At 36.5% G+C, this 21,306-nt stretch overlaps 1 protein-coding gene across 5 annotated transcripts in view; it reads right to left on the bottom strand.

The window, feature by feature from the left end:
- Nucleotides 1–1,245: 1,245 nt before the first annotated feature.
- Znf326 (zinc finger protein 326) overlaps nt 1,246–21,306 on the bottom strand; it is a 37,332-nt gene continuing 17,271 nt past the window's right edge. For 3 of the 5 annotated variants that reach the window (XM_029560470.1, XM_029560471.1, XM_017796540.2), the window contains 6 exons: nt 20,213–20,324; nt 13,436–13,583; nt 12,250–12,349; nt 8,247–8,377; nt 6,601–6,696; nt 1,347–2,103 (listed from right to left, as the gene is read on the bottom strand). In XM_029560470.1, coding sequence (XP_029416330.1) covers nt 1,747–2,103; nt 6,601–6,696; nt 8,247–8,377; nt 12,250–12,349; nt 13,436–13,583; nt 20,213–20,324 — 944 coding nt within the window. In that variant the 3' untranslated portion in view covers nt 1,347–1,746. Of the gene's footprint in view, nt 2,104–6,600; nt 6,697–8,246; nt 8,378–12,249; nt 12,350–13,435; nt 13,584–20,212; nt 20,325–21,306 lie in introns of all 5 variants that reach the window. The other 2 variants (XM_008826814.2, XM_017796539.2) reach the window with 1 other exon arrangement.

The following is a 21,306-nucleotide window of genomic DNA, read 5'->3' as shown; positions in this document are numbered from 1 at the left end:
TCTGGCTGCCAGCTTAGCTCCATGTTCAGTAAGAGACCCTGTCTCAAGAGAGTAAGACAGAATACACTAGAGTAGGGTATCTTATATTCTCCTCTGACCTTCCTGAACACAAGCACATGCACATGTGCACAAACACCACACAGACACATATCAAGCATTTACACACACACTTCTACAAATGCCCATGTCCATCAACTTCATGCTTTATTAGAAGTTGTCCATTCAATACCTCAATATTTTTCTCAAATTTTTAAGAAGCTAATTTCACATTCCCAGGGCTAGGGACATGGCTCAGTAGCTAAAAGCACTGATTGCTCTTGCAGAGGACCTGGGTTCGAATCCCAGCACCCATATGGTGGCTAACAACTGTCTGTAACTCCAGTTCCAGGGGATTCAATACCCTCTTCTGTCCTCCATGGGCACTGCATGGCATAGGCGTACTTACCTACATTCAGGAATTACACTCACATGCATAAAATAAAAATAAAAAATAAATACATAAAAAGAGCTCCCAGTCCAGCACTCAGGAGACAGAGGCAAGCAGATCTCTGTGAGTTCAAGGCCAGCCTGGTCTACCTAGTGAGTTCTAGGCCAGCTGAGGCTACAGGGAGACCCTGTCTTCAAAACATAAGGTCCCCTCCAAAAGAAGTCATACTAAAAGATTCAAAGAGCACAGCTTTGAGTTGACACTCATAAAAGGCTTATGATTCTTAAGAGTACTGCAGTTACATAGATGGCCATTAGAAAGTCAATGACTTAAAAATACATCAGTCTCATGTTCTCCTGATGAACATATAGGTGTATAAGTCAGATTTTTTTTTTAAGGGAAATATTGAAAGAGAAACCCCTCAACTTTTTTTTTTTTTAAACAGAAGGCTTGATTCTTGATTCTCCAGGCAAAGAGAGACAAAACAAAAAACTAACACAAATGATTTGTATTAAATTGTATTTTCAGGAAGATTTCAAGATCTGACATAGGCACAGAAAAAAGGAACAAACTAAAACTAGTATAAACAAGGTCATTTATAGAATGACCTCTGAAATGTGTTAGAAAATATATTTTAGTCACACTTTAAAAATGTGATTGAGCAAAAAAATGTTCTGATTCAAGTCTTTTCAATTAGCTTGAAATACTTGAGCCAAACTCATACATTAAGGCAAATATTGATTTTTTTAAATACTCATTTAACTGATGAACTATTGAACTTGCAATCAAAGGAGAAAGTTTTTTGTTAAAAAAAGAAGAAAACATTTTATTGCTACAAAGGGAACTGTGTACACAAAAGCCTTTAAGCCATCTTAAGGTTAATTGCTATGTAAAAAAAATACACAATCAGAACACAAGATACTTGCCCAATTTATCTCTTTTAAGGCAAGTACTCAAAAAATTAATGCACACTTAAAGGTTCACTCCCAAGAGCAGCATTTGAGTTCAAATGATTACAACAGATATAGGAACAACACACATCCATTATCTTTAACATCAATAAGGTAGTAAAAACTAATCTTAAAAATTATACAAACAATTTACCATATCTAAGTTTGGTATCTATAAAAACTAAACTGAAATAGTCTTACCTTCATTTATTAAACAAGTGCTAAACATTTAGAAATTATATAAAACGAATTTTAATATGTGGAATACATGCAACATGGGTATCAATTCATATCTTAAGCTATTAAAATTCTTATCCTTTTCTACATTAGGACAAAAATGTAAAGCTCCTTTTAAATAATATCCTATATTTAACTTTCATCAGGTTGCTCAACAGGTAAGTCAACAGACTCCTCTTTTGCCTCTTCTTCCCCTGGCTCTACTTCACCTGCTCCTCCTCCTCCTCCCACTGCCCCATCATCCCCTACTGCAGCTGTTTCCTCTCCTCCTTCTACATCCCCTTCTCCCTCTACTCCAACTTCTCCCCCTTCCTCTACTTCTTCCACTTCTTCCTCCACTTCTTCCGTTTCCCCTACTTCCTCTGCCTCTTCCTCCTCCTCTTCATCCTCCTCTTCTTCAATAGGTTCATCAATCTTTTCTTCATCTTCTTCATCACCTTCTATTTGCTGATCCTGAGAATGATCTTGACTTTCAAAAGGATTCTCTCCCTAAGCAAGAGAAATGGCTTTTACAATCTACACATTGATTTTCTGTCAGTAATACTTGCTATATCATAAAAAAAATAAACTATTTGAAGATTTTTCACATAAAATATCTGTTAAGTACCTAGTACTTTATATCAATTTGAGTGTATAGTCTATTGGAGTCATTACTTTATATTCCCATAAACTACAACACTTTAAAAATCACATTATCTTAAGATTTACTTTGTTTTTAATTATGTGTATGTGTATGTCTCTGCATGTGGATATGTGCAGGTGCCCACAAGGCTGGAGGCCAGAGGCATTGAATGATGCTGGAGCTGAAGTACAGGCAGTTGTGAGTTGCCTAATATGGATACTAGGAACTGCAAACCCCAGAACCCACATGGTAGAAGGAGAGCACCAGTTCCTGAATGTTGACCTCTGACCTTCACACATGTACAGAGGAATGCACATGCATATGAAAGAGAGAGGGGGAGGAAAAGGAAGGGGACAAAATAACTGAGATTAGGGGCTGAAGAGATGCCTCAGCAGTTACGAGTGCTTTCTATTCTTGGAGAGGACTGAAATTTGGTTCCCAGCACTCTTGTCAAGGCAGCTCACAACCACCTGTAACTCCAGCTCTAAAGAATTCAACACTCTCTACCCACCTTGTGGGCACCCACACATATGCACACATACACACAGACATACATACATAGATATGAATAAAAATAAATCTTAAATAAAATGTAAGATTATTCAACTTGGAAGTCACTCTACCCACCTTGTGGGCACCCACACATATGCACACATACACACAGACATACAAGACACACAGACTAAGAGTTAGCTTAATGGTCATTAAGTACACACTAGGCTTCACAGAGTACCTTGTTAATTACCACAAAAGCCAGAATTTTATTTTTTTAAGCTAGGTCTTACCAGGTTGCTCAGACTGGTCTTGAACTTGTGGGCTCAAGTGACCCTCCTATCTTGGCCTACTGAGTAGCTGAAACTTCAGGCGTAAGTCAGAAGCCGAAAGATTTATTTACTAATTTAAAAGACAGACATGTAACCAGGCATGGTGGCACATGCCTCTAATCCCAGCAGAGATCAAGGCCAGCCAGGGCTACATAGCAAGTTCCAGGCCAATTGGGGCTACAGGGAGACTCTGTCTCAAAAAACCCAAACCAAACAAATAAAAAAACAGACATGTAAATCTTCAATGTAACAGTTCCATTCAGTGTAGAATGGCTTTTAATTAGGTACTGTCTTCTGTGAAAACTCAAAACCTAACTTCTAGAATTACACAATGAAAAAACAAATTTCTCATTGTTTTCAAATCCCTGGCATGTTGTTATTCTTTGAGATTCAGGGAAAATAAAGTAGTATTACCATGAATTCTTAGAAATTTCAAAATTATGATTTTAAACATACTTCTAACAATCTTCACACTATGTTATTTGAATAGCTAAAATTCTTGTTTAAAGAAAAAAATGCACTCAGAGTTTCAAGACCAGCCTGATCTACACAGCAAGTTCCAGGCTACCCAGGGCTACATAGTGAAACCTCTTTTAAAAAACAAAACAACAAAAAAAAAACAAAAAAAAAAAAAACACTAGGCTTAGTAGGTACTATAAAGAACTATAGCCTATAGGAATATTCAAACAATGAAAAACATATATTTAAATTCAGATTTCCCAATAAGGTAATGGCCCCTTATGGAATCACATGTGGACACTGCCCTTTTAAGGTCTTATTTTGCATTGAAATGTGTTTTAGGGGGCTGGAGAGATGGCTCAGCAGTTAAGAGCACTGGCTGCTCTTGCAGAGGACCTGGGTTTGATTCCCAGCATCCACATGGTGGCTAACAACCATCTGTAACTCCAGTTCTAGGGGATCCCATGCCCTCTTCTGACCTCCATGGTCACTGAACAACACAGGTACACTTACATACATGCAGGCAAAACATTCATACAAATAAAATAAAAATAATAGCCAAGTATGGTGGCACACGCCTTTAATCCCAGAACTTGGGAGACAGAAGCAGGCAGATCTCTGTGAATTCAAGGCCAGCCTGGTCTGGTCTAGTAGTGAGTTCCAGGCCAAGTGGAGCTACAGGGAGATGCTGTCTCAAAAAAAAAAAAAGTAACTTGCACGATTGAATGTCTAGTTAGTACATCTTTTTTACGTTTATTTATTATTTTGTGTATGTATGTGCATACATGCCACATTGTACATGCAGAGACCAGAAGACAACTTGAAAGAGTTGATTCTTTCCTTCCATCATATGGATTCCAGGAATCAAACTCAGGTCATCAGTCTTGGTGGCACGCACCTTTACTAGCTGAGACATCTTGCCCACCTCAGACATTTAATCCCCAACAATGTACTTAGTTCCCTTTCAGATGGGAAAAAAAAAAACAGAGCCCCAGAGAAGCTGCACAGCTTGTAAAAGTTTCTAACCCTGGGAAGTGGAGATACTGGGGTTCAAGTCCTACTTCTGCAGCTTTCCTTCTTTTTCATATCTGTAGATGTGGCAGAAAATTGAGGATGCAGAGTGGAGGCCTCAGACTTACTTGGAGTTGGAGGGCCTGCCCTGCATCCTAATCTTCAGTGGGATGGACCCTCATGGGGAGTCCTTGCCACGGTGAGTCCTTGCCATGGTGAATTGGAGCTCAGGGCCCCTGGGGTCTTTGAAGGAGCTTGGGAGAGGAGGAAGATAGACTAAGTTATGACTGCCTGACTCTAAATGGTGCAATTTTGTACTCCTAGTCACCACAGATGGTGTATTTAGAACAGGTTTCCCCGAGAGTGTGTCTATGGTGTGGATAGCTTTCTCCAGTTCTGGAGGCTGGGGTGGCAGGTGGCAGCATCAGCCTCTGAGGGTAAATGCTTCTTGAATTCGGTTTAGGGGTCTCTGTGTGCTAGAGAGGGCAGTTCCATGTAGGATGGTGGCTGTCATCTCTGAGGTGGGACCAGTTTCACTGGTACCTAGACTATTGGAAGGCTTGTGTAGGAGGAGCTTTGGGACTGGGTGATGATGCTATTCAGATAAAGGAGGTTGTTGGGTACAAAGAGTGGGTGTCCCCATAGCTGTGTTTCTCTGGAGCCATCACAGCCACATGTCTACTCCGGGTCTCCAAGAGGTTCCAAGGTTGTATACAGTTATTTTGATATATCACAGTGAAAGATTTATCGTCCTCTTTTTTTTTTTTTTTTTTTTTTTTTTAAAAAAAAAAAAAAAAAAAAAAAAAAAACCACAAATAAAATTCAAATAATAAAGCATTTTAAAAAAGAAAATGTGTTTTACCTTGACAGAGCAGTCAAAGGACTTACATGACTTGCTATATATGTAAGCTTTTCATATATTTTTTTTGTCTCTCTAAATAAGTAATTCTAAAATGTAGTATCGTTATTGCTGAATAAACATTTGGGGGGGGTTGGAAAAATTAACCTCGAAATTTATTTCTATTCACTTCCTGAAAGGTTAAGTTCTTGTTTGTATAATAAATGTTTACAAGTTTTACATAAAGAAGGAGTCAAGTAATAATATATAGCAAAAACTCTTAGTAAAGTGGGCAAGGTATATCTAATTATTCACAACTAGGATTTCTAACATTAGTGGGCGGGGGGGGGGCGGTCTCCTTTTTCTGGGCCTGATTCCCTAAGGAAGGATCTTCTGGGGAAATTTATCTAGCATCCTGTTTCCTTTCTAAGTTTTATCCATGATAGAGAAAAGACTCATTCAACTAGCAGACTTGGAAGGTGTCCTGGTGGCATAGGCTTGTTATCCCAGTGCTGGGGAAGCTGAGACAGGAGGATCCCTGGACCTTGCTGCCAGCTAGCCTAGCTGGATCTGCAAGCCCCAGTCCTATAACAGACCTTGTCTCAAAAAAACAAAGTAGGGAGGGGCTGGAGAGATTAGAGGGCTCAGTGGTTAAGAGCACTGGCTGTTCTTCAAGGACTGGGGGTTCAGTTCCCAGCACAGACATGGCGGCTAACAAGCATCCATAACTCCGTTTTCAGGGGATCCAACACCTTCTTCTGACCTCTTGAGGGCACTGCATACATGCGGTACATTTATATACACGCAAGCAAAACACACATAAAATGATAATATATCAATTAAAAAAAACAAACAAGGTGGGCAGCTACTGAGGTGTGACACCCAAAGTTGTCCTCCAGCTTCCACATACATATGCACCTACCCTCACACACAGGTACCCATTCATATACACACAACACACAGACAAGAACAACACTAACACTCTGATAATCTAACTCTTGTTCATCTTTCACTGATTTAGAGCTGGAAAGGAGATGAGAAACGAATCACTGCTTCCCCCCATGATCCCCAAAATTAAGAAAAACAATGCACTGTCTATATGTAAGATATTAAGTAAAATTCTTCCCAGTATACTGTACTATATGCTAATATCACAAAGTTATTACATTATATCATCATTTAATTATTATTATACAGTATTTCCTAAAAAGGTTTTTTTCCCAAAATTTTACCTTAACAAAACGCTCATATCGTGCCTTCACTATTGGATTATTTAAAATGCTTGTGGCAGTCAACACACTTTCTCTTTTTATTTGTTCCTTATAAGCCTGTAAAAAGACAGAGCGCATTGAGCATACTAGAAAGCCATGCCATGAAGTGCCTGTATAATTAAAATGACAATTTATACTCAAACCTTAAGAGTTAAATGACTTTTATAGCAAATTAATCTATAAAACTACTGCTATTGTGACTGTAATCTAGAACACCCATGGATTAAAACAAAGAAGATTCATAAGCAAATCAGCTTCAATAAAAAAAACACACAGCTTCCAAATACAAGTCTATGCTAGAGTTGATGCTTCTTTTTATTCTCCACATACCTCCTCAGCTCACAACATCAAAAAAGATTATCTCTCATACCATCACAGTAATTAGTCTTCTATGAAGCTTCTAAATTATCACAAGAAGTATCATACAGAGGAGGAAAGGTAATAATATAGTGTCTACTGGCAAAAAGATATCAAGACAGTACGTGCTCAAAGTATGTAAAGGGGAATCTGAGCTAAATGAAATCTACTTCATTACAAAATATGAATTAAAAACTCGTTTCCTCTATTTAAACTAAAGCATTACTTTCCAAGTCTTCAAATTTGTTTTGCAAATGAACTAATTTCCCGTAACATAAGCACTTTTGTTACTTGAAGTAAACCCAACTAAATAAAACCAGGCAATACAGGAGCAGACATGCATAATCAACAGGTAAACAATTTTTTTAAGGATATTATATTCGAAAAGTCACAATAGTAAATGCTAAAATGCTAATACTAGTTTTTAGTTTTTTTCTTTTCGGTTTTTTTTTTTTTTTTTTTTTTTGGTTTTTTTTTTTTTTTTTTTTTTTTGGTCTTTTTGAGACAAGGTCTGCCTCGGCCCTCCCAAGTGCTGGGATTTAAAGGCGTGTACCACCACGTCCAGCTTTTTAAATTTATTTTTATCAACCATTAGAAAAACGTACCAGTCATAATAAAATCTTGTTTACTTTTAGTTCTAACACACATACAAAAGTATTTTGTACCAACTTTAAAAATAACAGTTTAAAGGGGGCTAGAGAGATGGCTCATTAGGAACACTGATTGTTCTTGCAAAAGACCTGGGTTCTAATCCCAGCACCCACATGGCAGCTAACAACTGTCCATAACTCTAGTCTCAGGGGATCCCACAGCCTCTTTTGACCTCTGTGGGCAATGCACGACACAGGTACACTTACCTACGTGCAGGCAATACACGCATACACGTAAAATAAAAATACTTAAAAAAAAAAAAAGTTTAACAACTGATTTTCTGAATGCTTACTATTTATTAATAGGCACCATTTTACAAGGTCTTACATGTTAACTGAATCCTAAAGAAGCACAGAATGATTCCATTCTCCTCTTACAGATAAATGGGAAAGATTAATTTGCATGTTTAACACCAGGATTCAAATCCAGAAAGTCTTGTTCCAGATCCATGACCTTATCTACTAAATGACTCTTTCTGAGTTAGATAAACAGCTATTCACATTTGAGACTAATAGGACTTTAAGTATAAACCATGGCCAAAAGAGAATTTTTGAAACTGGTAGATAATTCAGGCATTTTATTACGAGAGTAATACTTACTTGCTTCCCTTTGACATGGTCAGGAGATTTTAGGTGCTGCTGAACTGAACTGTGTAAAGCAGGAATATACACACTGCAAGCACTACAGTGAACAGTCTCCACTTTCATCATATGGTCATCTGCAGTAACACCTACAAAAGAAACCCAATTAGCAAAGACATGATCCATTTATTCTCATTTCTGATGTATCAAGGTTTCACTAATTTTCAAGGTAATTTGTACACCTTACAAAAAAGGATAAGAGCATGTAGATTATTATGTTGAGTTCTTCTGCAAACTTTATAGATCTATATAAATAGATTTTAAAATTATAAAGATAACTGGTTATTGTCATAAGGTGTAATTACACCATAATTCTTTAAGATTTAATTTTTTAATTGTGTGTATATGTGTGTGTCTGTGTGGGAAGTTTGTGCACATAAAACAGATTTAATTTTTTAATTATGTGTATATCTGTGTGTCTGTATGTGAGTTTGTGCATGTAATGCAGATGCCCACAGAGGCAAGAAAAGGGCATCAGATTCCTTAGAGCTGGAGTTATAAGCAGTTGTGAGCTGTCTGGTGTCAGTGCTGGCAACCAAACTCAGATCCTCTGAAAAAGCACTACAGACTCCTTTCTTTTATATAAGGCCAATGCATTTCTGTAACTGTAAAACTCTAAGCATGGCAATTTTAAAAATTTACGGTAAATAAAGCAGCTAATAATATATGTCAAGGAGGGTTATCATTTCCCCCTTTTTGTTTAATTAACATTTTAATGTTTTATTAGAATGTTTAATAATGGCTTGTCCTTGTGGATTGTATGAGATTTTAGTAACATGCTTGATATGCCATTGAGAGAGAAATGATTGGAATTTTTTAGATAAGTTGGAGCATTATCAGTTTTTAACTGTTTAGAAACTCCCATGATATTTATGGCTTAAAAAAAAAAAAAGTAAGGTTACAGAAGAAGCTTTTTTATTTGGTATCATAGTTGCCCACTGGAAAGTGGAATAAGTATCAATAGTATGATGGACATATTGTCATTTTCCAAACATTTGACATGTATGACACTCATTTGTCATATATCATTAATTTGTAATCCTTGTGGGTTTAGATCACTAGGCAAATGATGGTTGTTAATTGGTTGACAAATGTCACATTGTCTTAAAATAGTTTTGCCAATCTTTGTGGAATGCTGAATTGGTGAACCAATGCTCTCCAATTAGCACGTGTGTCTTGATGAAAATTGTATCAGTAAGATTATTACAGGGATATAGTTGATTTTGTAACATTTTTATCTATTTTTTGATGAGTATTTGTCATAGGTCCAGGAAGATTAGTATGAGATCTGAGTGATAAATAGTGGAAATTGTCTTTGAATACGGTGTCTTCTGTAATCTATGCATATATTTACCATCAGTGTAACCTGTTAGACCGATTTTATTAGTATCTGTAAATAAAGTTAAGCTATGAGGAAAAAAAAAAAAGCAGTACAGACTCTTAACTGCTAAGCCATCTCTGTATTTTCTAATCATGTCACATATTCATGCTTACAGGACTATAAATTCACCCTCTCCAATATAATATAAAATTAAATCAATGTCAATGTCAATTTGTAGTACAACAAATATTTCCATGATTGTGAATCTGGGTAGGGAGGGAAAGCAAAAAAGATGCTGTAGGAATAAAAATTCACTTTGGATCTTCAAAATGATCATATTAAATGGCTCTTGGACTGGCGATGTAGTGGTAGAGTCCTTGCCTAGCTCTTACGACAGCAAGGGAATATATGCAAGGGAAGGGTGTTAGAGAAAATAGCATTTTCTAAGAACTGTAAATAATTCAGTTTGGCTGGAGCACCTAGCATAAGGAAAGGACAGACAATATTAACAGAACAAGGAGGAGGGCCCTAGTCATAAGAAGCTTTGTGTATCATGCCCAAGAATGTTAACCTTATCCTATAGAGGTTGGAGAAGCATTAATTTCCTGAATCATACACTAGAAATCAGAAATATGAAAAACTACAGGGCATGGTGGCACATGCCTTTAATCCCAGGCCTCAGGAGGCAAAGGCAGGCGGATCTCTGTGAGTATGAGGCCAGCCTGGTCTACATAGTGAGTTCCAGGCCAGCTGGGGCTACAGGGAGACCCTGTGTCAAAGACCAAAATAAGAAAAAAAAAAAAAAAAAAAAAAAAGAAAAACTGAAAGGACAATACTATGAATTATTGAGAGAAGAAGTAAAGATTTGATTAAATGAAACATTTAAAGGAGATGAAGAAACAGATTGGTAAACACATGAAAGATAAGAATCTATACGACAGTGCTGCAAACACAGTAAAATACCTGGGATAACTACTCCCACTTCTGACTTGGGGAGATTGTGAAGTAACTTTTCAAGAGAAATGAAGAATTCTTGAGTTTCTATTTCTTTGATGGGTAAGGTGTGCCAAAGGAAATGGTAAATTTTGGAGATGTAGTGGTTTTATATGACTACTGAAGAGATGCCAGACCACAATTTAATGAATGAGATAAATTTTTAGAAAACAGATCTGAGCTAGACTTATAGATCTAAGAAATCAACATACAAATGTTAACCAAACTTTGTATGTAAATAAGTTCACCAGGAAGATATATATAAATATAGTGATAATAATGAGGATCATGAGTAATAGAGCTGATAAAGCGCAAAGACTAAAAACAGGTCAAGGTAATGAATTAAGAGAATATTAGTGAGGTACTGAGGAAAAAATGAAGGAAAAAAGCAGATTCCCAAACAAGACAGTAGGTGAAAAATGTTACAGAAGATGATTAAAAAAACCAACAAAGCTAGGCATGGTGATGCTCACAAGACTTTAATCCCAGCACTCTAGAGGCAGAGGCAGGTGTATCTCTATGGCACTGAAGCTAGCCTGGTCTACATAGCGAGTTCCAGGTCATCTGGGCTACAAAGAGACCCTGCACTGCCCCCCAAAAAAAGGAAAGAAAAGAAAAATAACCAACAAAAGATTATTTAGGGTTGGGCATGGTGGCCTACACCTATAATCCTAGCACTCAGGAGGCAGGAGAATCACTGCAAGTTCAAGGCTAAGGGGGTTACGTAACAAATTCCTGGCTGGCTACAGCTACATAGTAAGACATATCTCAGAAAAAGAGGGGAGAGGATCATGTTCTGTCAGCAATTTCAGTAGACTAATAATGATAGCAGAAAGTTATTTACTGTACAAAAAGTAATAAACAAGAGATGAAGGAGTAGAGATCAGTGTGGATTAGACTTAAAGAAGCATGAATTTTGGACTAGGGATATAAATAGTTCATTTGCCTAGAAAATGGATGTTTAAAAACAAAAAGGAAAGGTGAATTATAGGGAAATACCATGCTTTTTATTGTTCTTTTGGGTTGTTTCTTTTTTAAAATAAGAGCATAAAAGAGAAGGAAAGACTGAAAAACAGAATTCATGAATTAGAAAAAAAGAGAGATAATGAATTAGAAAAGAGAGATCATGGGGCTAGAAGGATAGCTCAGTAGTTAAGAACGCTTGCCGCTCTTCCAAAGGGCCTAAATTTGGCTCCCATAACCCAAATCCAGTGGCTCATATCCTCCTGTAACTCCAGCTCCAGGGGGTCCAAGGCCTTCTTCTGGCCTCTGCAAATATGACATGCATATGAGCCCCTACACACACACACACACACACACACACACACACACACACACACAAACATATAATTTAAAAATAAAAAGACTTTTTAATTAAAATGAGATAAGAAAGGATAGATTAAAGAAGTATATCCTTCGTGCAAAGAAAAATATGGATTTTTCCTCTAAACTTAGGAAAAGAGGTAATAATAAATTTCTAAGCATGCAAACCGGATGTCAGTAGGTTCACTTCTGATAAGCTAATCAAAGCTACAGCATACACAACTGTGAATTATAGCATTCTGGGGGGCATCACTTACAATGAAACAGGTTTTTATACATAAAATATACATGTAAACTTATAAAACAACTTGCCTAAATACTCACCTTCCATAACATCTTTTTCAATTATTTTGTAAGCTTCTGGGTGATTAAGTGTCTGTTGCTTACGAATAGATGCTTTTTTAAATTTATTCACCATACATTCCTAGAAAATAAAACAGAATCCAACTTGTTTTCAATGAGCACTTACTATACACTTAACACAAGGCTCATTCTATGGAAGACACTATCACTGACAGATATTTCTGTTCCACAAAAACAAGTATCTATTCACAAGGAGTTTACAAATTTACTTGAAAAGGCTGTCATGAAATACTAGGAAACTACAAGTGTTGACTTTCAAACTACATTTTTAGGCATTTGGAGAAAGATCAGAGGCTGGATAATGAAAAAATCGTCTCAGGTTAAGTATATAGATGACAGACAGGAACCCACAAGGGAAAAATTACAGGAAGAAATTTTAATCAAGGATATAATTCTGCTGGATACAGAGATCTGAATGATCTCTGTATTTTCTAGCTTTCTACTAATTTCATCTCTTATGCCCAAATTAGTTTCATTTACAATTAGTAATCCAGCTTAAGCCTTTTCTTTTTACATTCCTGATTCCAAGCATCCTTTGCTTCTCCAAGTCCCTAGAGTACATCGCCAGTCTTGACATGTGCACCTAAATATATACTGTCTGTGCAGCTGTGAACATGTTCTATTTCCAATTATCATTGGTTCCCTGAGAGGAATGCTTATGGTCTTCAAGATGATCTATTAAGTTGACAGCTACACACTGAAAATTCAAAGACACCAAACAGACATATGTCTCCCTGACCCTGAATTCAGACTCTGCTACTTACTGATAGAATCATTTAGCTGTTCTGGACATGACTTTTCAATCATGATTTTAAAAAAAAGAATTAGCATGAGACGCATGTGAAATAAAGATTAAAGTACCAAACATACCCCCAGGTACACAGTAGATTCTTCAGAGATGATACCATCAATCAACATGTCTCAAGGAATTCTTTTTTCTACACCTTTCTCATAAATGACTGAGAAATGTGAAATGATTTATCATATGACAAATCTAAATTCTACTGTAGAATTCACACCTAATTAATTTTATCAACTTTCCTTAAATGAATAATTATTCAATTTTCAGAAACATAGGTGAAATTGTAAAAAGCAAAATAAATTCAGATCAAATAAAATGCTTCTCATTTCAAAAATACCTACTTACATGTAAAAACTCCATAACTACTTTATCAAATTTCGTTTGCTTCTGAATATGATCTAATGTTTCTTGGTGTGAAGAACTTTCCAGATGCAGTTCAATATCTTTTTCTTCAAAGGTTCGAAATTTACAAAACGAACACGTAAATGCCATCCTATAAGGAAAAGAAATTTTTTTTAAATACCTTATTCACTTAAGGTTTCCAAAAACTAATTTTACTAACATAAATTATTTTCTTTCTTTCCATTTTAGGACTCACATTCAATTAAAGTGGGAAAAAAATAACAGCATTTCTTTATCTGGACAGCATAGCCATTACAGCACATAGCACTTGAAGTTTTTGGGTATGAAAAATGAAATCAATGGATCAATGGGGTATCTACCTCAAGCCTAGAGTACTAAAAAGCCAAACTAAATGTAAAGGAACATCAAGATTCAAAGTTCCACACTAATTTTATATTGTTTCATCCTCAAGTTTCTAAGCCATTAAGGTAATATCATCAACAAAGCCAGAGAAGACACAGAACAACTGTTATTCTCTTTTGTGGAACTTCTGAGAAGCCCTGCCCCACAACAGAAATGTCAGGGTGACTAACAGGTCTAGACTACACAAATGTACATACAAGGAAGACAAAAAGCCACCACAGAATGAATTCCTCCACTACTTTCCTACTTTTTACGTATGTTATTTCTTCTTCCTTAAATGGTGACAAGAATCTCCTTTCTGGTTTCTGATTCAAGTCTCCATTTTCTAAGTAGCTTTTTGAACTACTATTAGATTTATTTCCCAGGTTGATAAGCTCTAGAGCTAACTTGTCAGTTTATATCTCCATTTGTGATCTTGGGCAAGTTATTTAATTTCTCTGGCCTTAACTTTCTTATTATTAATGCAGAGTTCTCATTCAGGTGTCATGAGGATTTTTTTTAAATATTTTATTTATTATTTTTATTTTATGTGTACGAGTGTATTGCCTGCATGTATGTGAGTGCACCCATGTCATGTAATGCCGTGGAGGTCAGACAAGGGCTGACCTGATTCCCCTGAAACTGGAGTTAGGGACGGTTCATAGCTGCAATGTGGGTGCTGAGAATTAAACCTGGGTCCTCTGCAAGAGCAGTCAGTGCTCTTAACTACTGAGCCATCTCACCAGCCCTGAGGATTTTTTTTTTTTTTTATGTACACATAAAGCAGTTAAACTGGCTCTTGTCCCAGAGTCATTATTCAATTAATTAGTAGTGCTTCCTAAAACAGGTATTAACATTTTAGTCCTCAAATGCTTCACTGACTCCTTAAGGTTCAAAAAACAAAATCAAAATACCTTCAGTTGCCATCAGGAAATTTTCTATCTCCTCTCTCTTTTTATCTGTGCCCACTAATCTCTTTTACAGTATATTACACATATTATGCCTTCATTAAAGGTTTTAATTGTTACATTTTAAACTTACTACTCCCTTCAATCCAGTTTTCCAATTTCTGAATATCAATAAAATGCCTATTTCTTTACTTTTACCTCAAGGCATATCACCTTTGGGCTCCCTCACACAGTCCTACCATTCTTAGATCAGTTCAAATATCACCTCCGACAGCTTTACAAGTTATTGCTCATAAGACTACTTTGTGCTTCTCTTCTGGTGCGTCTTCACTAGACATGATTTGTGTATAGACTTCTCACATACCATCTCTTTCCCCAGGTTCCTTTAAGTAAGTATACAGTCATCTTTCCTTCCTCTTCATCTACTGAACGAATTCAAATACTAAAAGATCTGACCAGCCAGTAGTCATTTATGATCAGTCTCAAATCCTCCTAACAAAGTAAAACTGCTCTGGTAAATTAAAATAATTGTACACACAGCTGAAGGTATAACTAAGTGATTGAGCACTTGCCTAACATTCATAAACAGGGTCCTGGTTTTAATTCTCAGTACTCTTTTATTTATTTTTATGTGTATGAGTGTTTTGCCTACATGTATGTGAGTGTACCATGTGTGTGAAAAGCCCGCAGAGGCCAGAAGAGGGTGTCAGACCCCCTAGAACTAGAGCTATAGACAGTTGTTAGCTACTATGCAGGTCCTGGGAACCAAACCAGGGTCCTCTGTAAGAGTAGGCAGTGCTGGCCGAGCGTGGTGGCACATGCCTTTAATCCCAGCACTCGGGAGGCAGAAGCAGGTGGATCTCTGTGAGTTCGAGGCCAGCCTGTTCTACATAGCAAGTTCCAGGCCAGCTAGGACTACAGGGAGACCCTGTCTCAAAAAGACAAAAAAAAAAAAAAAAAAAAAAAGAGTAGTCATTGCTTTTAACCGCTGAGTCATCTCTCCAGTCCCAATACTATCTTTTCTAAAACCTAAAATACTTGTAGGATATTTTTTTAAAGATTCTTACTCTATAAAATGACAATTTAATTTATATTGCACTATATCTATAAAATCATCAGGCTTGGAATTATAGAAAAAACAACAACCAATGGAAGTTGAGTTCTTTTGTTTTCTCCAAGTTGCAAAAGTTAGTCTATTAACAGTTACATTATATCAAATCTATTTTCAATTTGTAATGGGAAAGGTACTCAGAGTAATTAAATGTTAACTTTGTATTTAAATGTTAACTTTGTAATATATAATCATATTTAGACCCCTACACATTTAATACAAATTGTTTAATTCATTTCGATACTAAAGTATACCTATTCCCTATGCCAAGTGGAATTAAAGAAATACGGAGCAAAAAGCAAAATTAATCCTTTTAAAACTGTTAAGTACTCTTTATAGAGTAATGCTTACTATGGTTAACCCTATTATTTTTCAAATCCTAGTAAATTAGGAGCAACAAACCAGAAAAAGAACATATAATTAAAGCTAGATACAAGATTACGAAAATATACCTAAGAGCCTAAAATCAAAGATAGAACAAACAAAATACTTGAGGGTTCAGATGCAACTAAATTTTCTTTCTTTCTTTTTTTTTTTTTTTTTGGTCTCTCTGAGACAAAGTCTCCCTGTAGCCACAGCTGGCCTGGCCTGGATTCACTATAGAGACCAGGCTGGCGTGGAACTCCCGATTGCTGGGATTAAAGGTGTGCACCACCACACCTGGCAATTTTCTTTACTACACTTTACATAAACTAATGTATAAATAGAGACTAAGTAACAACAGAAGAGTTTCCTGTTTAACATGGAAGGAAATTCACAATTTCAATAGTTGCCATCAAAGATTTTTAGATAGGTTTTATCTGTCAAAGATAAAATCTGAGAGGGCTAGAAAGATGGCTCAGCACTGGCTGCTCTTACAGAAGACAGGTTCAGTTCCCAACACTCACATGGCAGCTAACAACTGTCTGTAACTAGTTCCAGGGGATCTAAGGCCCTCTTCTGATTTCCACAGGCCTTGTATGACATGGGTACACTTACATACATGTAGGCAATATACTCACACACATAAAATTAAAATAATAAAATTTTTTTAGAAGATAAAAACTGAACTACCTAGAAAATTCACTTTATGTGAAACATTTCATTATTTTCCTGCTCCACAAGTTAAAATTTAAAGAACAGAATCACTTTGAAGAAACATATTTGCTTTCAAAACTTTGTTCTTTATTTTCCTATCAAAAAGGGTACCTAGAAAGAGTTCACAGAAAACAATGAAAAGAATATAAATTACAGTTCTTTTTAAAAAATTTCCAGATAGGCATGCCTGTAATCTTAGTAACTGGGAGGCTGAGGAAGGAGGCTCTCAAATTCAAGGGCAGCACGGACTACATAGGGAGATGCTGCTCCACCAAAATAATTTCTGGTAGCCTTTTCCCTATGCATAGTTGATTTTTTTTTTGGGGGGGGGTTCTTTTTGAGACAGGGTCTCCCTGTAGCCCCAGCTGTCCTGGAACTCACTATGTAGACCAGGCTGGCCTTGAACTCACAGAGATCCGCCTGCCTCTGCCTCCCGAGTGCTGGGATTAAAGGCGTGTACCACCATGCCTGGTCATAGTTGATATTTTAATTGGGTTTTTCTTTTTTTTCTATTTTGCCCTTTTCTCCATGTTATTGTAAATTTTAAAATCTTCAATTTTAACAATGAGCTCACAAAGGAGTATACCAAAACTTACATCTACCTGATCATTAAATAGACCTGGTATTTAATTCCTGTTAGGAGTTCATGTAAATCATGCTATAATGGACCACTCTGTAGACTAAACTCTTCTTAGTTTTAGATTCTTTCCTTGGAACGATCAATAGATACAAAGAGTTGTGACATTTTCAGAATTACTAAGTGCTTCCTAATAGTTGTAATCATTAAATTTTAAGTAATTTTTATTACATCTTAGATAACATTCTCATTTATCTCAGTAATCCAATGGTTTATTATTTATTTTTTGGTTTAAGTTACTGTAAGTTTCAACATTTTCCCTAAAAGTGTTGACTAGCTATGTTCCCTCACCAAATTATATATTAGACATATTAATTCTCTTACTTTAAAAAAATGTTCAAAGTAAATTTATCTGAATGTCTAAATTAGATATTAGTCACCTCTTAGGGCTCTATCTTTCAAAGTCATTTGCTTTCAAGTTTTGTGTCCTTATTTAGCCAAGTCTGTTGAACATTTCTTTTATACCTACCAATAACTTTAAGCCTGGAAAAAAACTTTTCCTCAAAGAGAAGAAAATGTTTTCCTTTAATTTTCCATTGTTTTTAGGATTTTAAACTATCTGGATTTATTTCAGATTGAATAGCTCTAAATTAATGGGGTTTGTTTTTGGTTTTTAAAATATTTTATTTATTATTTTTATTTTACATGTATGAGTGTATTGCCTGCATGTGTGTAAGCATACCTATGTTGTGCAATGCTGTGGAGGTCAGAAGAGGGCGTCAGATTCCCCTGGAACTGGAGTTACAGATGGTTGTTGGCCATCATGCTGGTGTTGGGAATCAAACCCAGGTCCTCTGCAAAAGCAGTCATTGCTCTTAACTGCTGAGCCATCTCTCCAGCCCCTATATTTTTTAAATTTAGTTGTTCCACCAAATCCTCCTCCCCCTTTTGTTTAGCACCACACCATTATATATTACTTTCTTACATAAATATAGTCACAGGCTAATGATTCTGTCATTTGTCTTTAACTATTTTTTTTCAGTGCCAGGCATTATATATGCAAAGTACTTTACCACTGTGCCCCATATTACAACCAGGGGTGGGGGCAGTGAATGAGTGGGTACACACAGAGGTCAAAGGAAGATGTCAGGTGTCCTGCTCTATCACTCTACACCCTATTCCCTGGAGATAGGATCTCTCACTGAATCTTGAACTAGGCAGGAAACCAGTTCAGCAATCCTATCCTTCCCCATACTCCCTTCACCCCTTCCTGACCCAACAGCATGCACAGCCACACCCAGCTTTTTATGAGTGCTAAGGAGTCAAACTCAGGTCCTCATGCTTGTGTAGCAAGCGCTCTTAAACCAGAGCCATGTCTGCAGCCCTGCATTACAATCTTTTAATGTTTCAGTATCTAAATGCCAGTACCTAAACTCATGGGGGGGGGGGGGAGTCAGTTTTCTTTAAGGGTGTTATGCCACATAGGTTGACTAGGCTCCAGGGTATGGACCCACACCCAAGAGCATTTGGGAAACATAAATTAGGCTCCATAGGCCTTAAAAGAATAGAGGACAGGAATTGAGGGGCATAGGGAGGTAGGAGTGAGTCTAAGAGGAAACAGGGAAGGGGATCTGAGGAAGAGTGTCTGAATATGATAAAAATATATAAAATTCTCAAAGAATCAAAATTTTTTAAATGGTAGTGCCTATTCATTTGTCCTTTTTCATAATTTTGTCATTGCTAATGGAAATAACTTATGCATTAGTAACAATCAAGCTGTCCTAGCCAAGGATATCACTATATCTTTGTATAGTCAAATCTCAAGATGATACAGTTTTCTTCGTGTTAAAATGCTAAGAAAAACTATTATTTCTACTTTATAATTTTGGATTACCATTATAAATAGGACTCTTTTTTTCCCTCTTATACTAAGATTACATAACTACTAAAAATAAAAATAATTTCTATTTATCTTTTTTTGTTTGAGAAAAGGTCTCATATACCCCACAATGACCTCAAGCTCCCTATATAGGATGACCTTGAACTTCTTATTGCCATGCCCCACCTCCCAAGGGCTGGGATTATATCTGTGCACCATGCTTATGAAGTAATGGGTACTAAACTAAAGGCTTTGTGTATTGCAGGCAAACACCCTACTAACTATGCTCCATTTGTAGCCCCATTCCTATATTTCTTTAGTCAAATCTTTTTCACTTGACTCAAGAACTTTATCATATTCCAATTCATGCATCTATCTTTTCTAGGAAGAAAAGAGTAGGGTCTCATTATATACCCTAGGCTATCCTGAACATCCTGCCTCAGTGTCCTGAGTGCTGAGATTTCAGGCATGTGCCATCATGCTTAAGAAATGCACCCAGCTTGAGCCTTGGGTGGATGAAGTTTAATAAAGGAGTCCTGTCCAAGAACCATTATTTAGCAGACTCTTGATCTCTACACTTTGGCCATTTGTGACCTTCTGTGTTTCTGGCCCTTTGCTGCATGAGGGAGCTTCACTAGAAAACTATCTTTAATAAGCCACATTTTCTTTATGCTTCCTTCTCAAACATAACTCATTTCTTTTATTGATTTTTTTTGTATTTCATACAGAACATCCCAAACAATCTTACTCCATCCACTGAGTCTAGTCAGCCTTTCTAGAGTTCCTTGTTTTAGGAAGATGAGCCACATTTTTTAATTCTACTAACCTGTATCCATCTCCATATTTTTCACTGTTTTTCTCTCTTCTACGCCTCTGCTTCTCTCGACGAGCCTCAATCCGTCGCTTTTCTTCTTCTTCACTTTTAGGATCAGTTTTTGCTAGGATATTAGGAAAAAAAATAATTTTAATACACTGGGACTCTTTCCATATTTGCTTCATATATATGTGTGCCTATCTGCCTCCAATTTTTCTTTAAATCTGCTTATTTTTACTTGCTTTACTGAAAGGGACAATACTGTTAATACCTAAAACTCAAGACCAGCCTGAGCTACATGAGACTCACTCAAAAAAAAAAAAAAAATCTTACCTACTTATCCTTAAAATCTTCCTTTAAATTTGACATTAAGCAAATGTTTATTAAGTGCTTCCTATATATACAGTGATGAATTCAAAATTATACAAAATCAGTACTCTAAAGTTTATTCTACATTAATCACTTTGAGTTTAACTGCATATTCTTTTATTAAGCATTTTAATACCCTCATTCACAGATTTCCAACAAATTTTCCCTGTAAATCAAATATTCCCTATTTATATGGCTGGAGAGATGGCTTCGCAGTTAAGAGCACTGGCCTGTCTGTTCCTGCAGAGAACCTGGGTTCAGTTCCCAGTACCTGTCACATGATGGCTAACAACTTTCCTTTACTCCAGGTTCCAGGGGATTCCACCACCTCTTCTGGATTCCACAGGTATTGCATACACATGGTACACTTAGATACATCAGGCAAAACACTCATACACAAAAAGTAGAAGCAAATAAATTTTATCTACTTAACATTACTTCAAACACGAATTTCATCTTCCTTCCATACACTGAAACTACAAATGTTCTACATCAAGTCAAATGAAATATGTGTATTTATGATTTAGGCTGCTCTTAAGCTTTCTAAGTAGCTGAGGATGACCTTAAACTTCTGGTCCTCCTACTTCCCACCTCCTGACAGTGTTGGACTACAGTTATGAGCTACCACAGTCTAGTTTATGTGGTGCTGGGAATAGAACCACATGTCTGTCTGTGTATGTTAGACAAGCGCTCTACCAAATGGGTTACATCTCTAGCCCTCCTAATTTTCTACAAAA

Source organism: Nannospalax galili, unplaced genomic scaffold (assembly GCF_000622305.1).
Source record: "Nannospalax galili isolate Female #2095 unplaced genomic scaffold, S.galili_v1.0 scaffold451, whole genome shotgun sequence".
Lineage (NCBI taxonomy): Eukaryota > Metazoa > Chordata > Mammalia > Rodentia > Spalacidae > Nannospalax > Nannospalax galili.
This window is presented reverse-complemented; position numbering and strand designations above follow the sequence as displayed.